The 1272-nt window shown below is 41.8% G+C and overlaps 1 protein-coding gene across 1 annotated transcript in view; it reads right to left on the bottom strand.

Moving 5' to 3' along the window:
* Window positions 1-631: 631 nt before the first annotated feature.
* LOC113212600 (protein misato) overlaps window positions 632-1272 on the bottom strand; it is an 18898-nt gene continuing 18257 nt past the window's right edge. The window contains exon 8 of the mRNA XM_026431379.2: window positions 632-1179. Within this exon, the coding sequence (XP_026287164.1) occupies window positions 971-1179 (209 nt within the window). The 3' untranslated portion in view covers window positions 632-970. The remainder of the gene's footprint in view (window positions 1180-1272) is intronic.

Raw genomic sequence — 1272 nt, 5'->3', positions numbered from 1 at the left:
CCGTCCCCGCGGACAAGTTCGTTCTGCCCCGCGTGGTATGGAGTTCGCGGCGCAAAACAACGGCGAATTTCGCAATAATTGCACATCTCTCTTCCCCCGCACAGCACACTCGACACGATGAGAGGAGCAGCCTTGTGCAGCCGGGGCTTTAGCCGGGATGAACTCGGTGCGGTGTCGCTACCAACTTCACCAACTCGCTCGGGGTTTGGCACAGCAATGACCGGCGTTTAATATCGCATCCGCCGCGCCCCACCCCGGCAGTTTACAGTCGAGTCGCGTTAGTGAGCAGGAGTTCAGGGGGGAAAAGTTTCCTCGAGTGGAAATAATGAGAGAGCATGCGTGAGCTCAGGGGAGGGCCAAACGGATTGCTAATCCCGTATGACGCCTCTTGCAGAGGCTGCCTTTTAAAGAACGTGGAGATAACACACTGACGGTACTGGCTCTACTTCACGAAAAGGAAGTAACTAGGTTGTGGAATACAGTATATGGATGAGACCCGAGGAAGCCACCCATTTCTCGACCACTTCTGAACATTTTGTTGGCTCCCTCTTGTCTGATCCTACTCATAAACATGCATGAGCAGTGGTAAACAATTGGAGAAGGTTCTGATGACTGAGTAAACAAACTGCGATTAAAATAAAAGTGCTTTATGGTGTGAAACTTTCAGAAATTAACGACACAATAAATTTTTAACAATGCGGTCGTGGACAGAAAAGACATTAAATCCACACAGTCTTAAAAATTCCTTTGCATATCATCACTACCAACTAAAAATTGAAACAAGATATAGAAAAGTAATCCGACTAACATTTTACACATTCATTTGAAATTCTTGCAATACATTCTGTTAATGGGACAGATTAGTTTCTTATTGTTACACCAACATGATATTTTCTGGCAAGTGTAGGAGCATGATAAAAGATACGCAATAAATGGCACTTTTAAAATGAGTTTGTTAGTTCGTGATATTTTAGATTTCATACTTTTCATCATAGTTTTCTGCCAAAGCATACAAACTCTCTAGACTTTCTTCATATTCATCAGCTTCAAGACCTGCTTTAGCATATGCAGGGAAACGCCGGATATTGAGTCTAGCTGTTTCTGAGTGTAGTGATTTCAACATTACTCCAATAGAATCACAACTGTTAACACTAGCAACGACAGGTACCTCATTCATATCTAAAAAAGAAAAGAAACATTGAAAATTTATATTGTTGTCTTTCCTGTTGTCTTTTTTAAAATTTACAATAATAAGTTATTTACTTTGTTAGT

Source organism: Frankliniella occidentalis, unplaced genomic scaffold (genome assembly GCF_000697945.3).
Source record: "Frankliniella occidentalis isolate FOCC.00 unplaced genomic scaffold, Focc_3.1 Scaffold1, whole genome shotgun sequence".
Lineage (NCBI taxonomy): Eukaryota > Metazoa > Arthropoda > Insecta > Thysanoptera > Thripidae > Frankliniella > Frankliniella occidentalis.
This window is presented reverse-complemented; position numbering and strand designations above follow the sequence as displayed.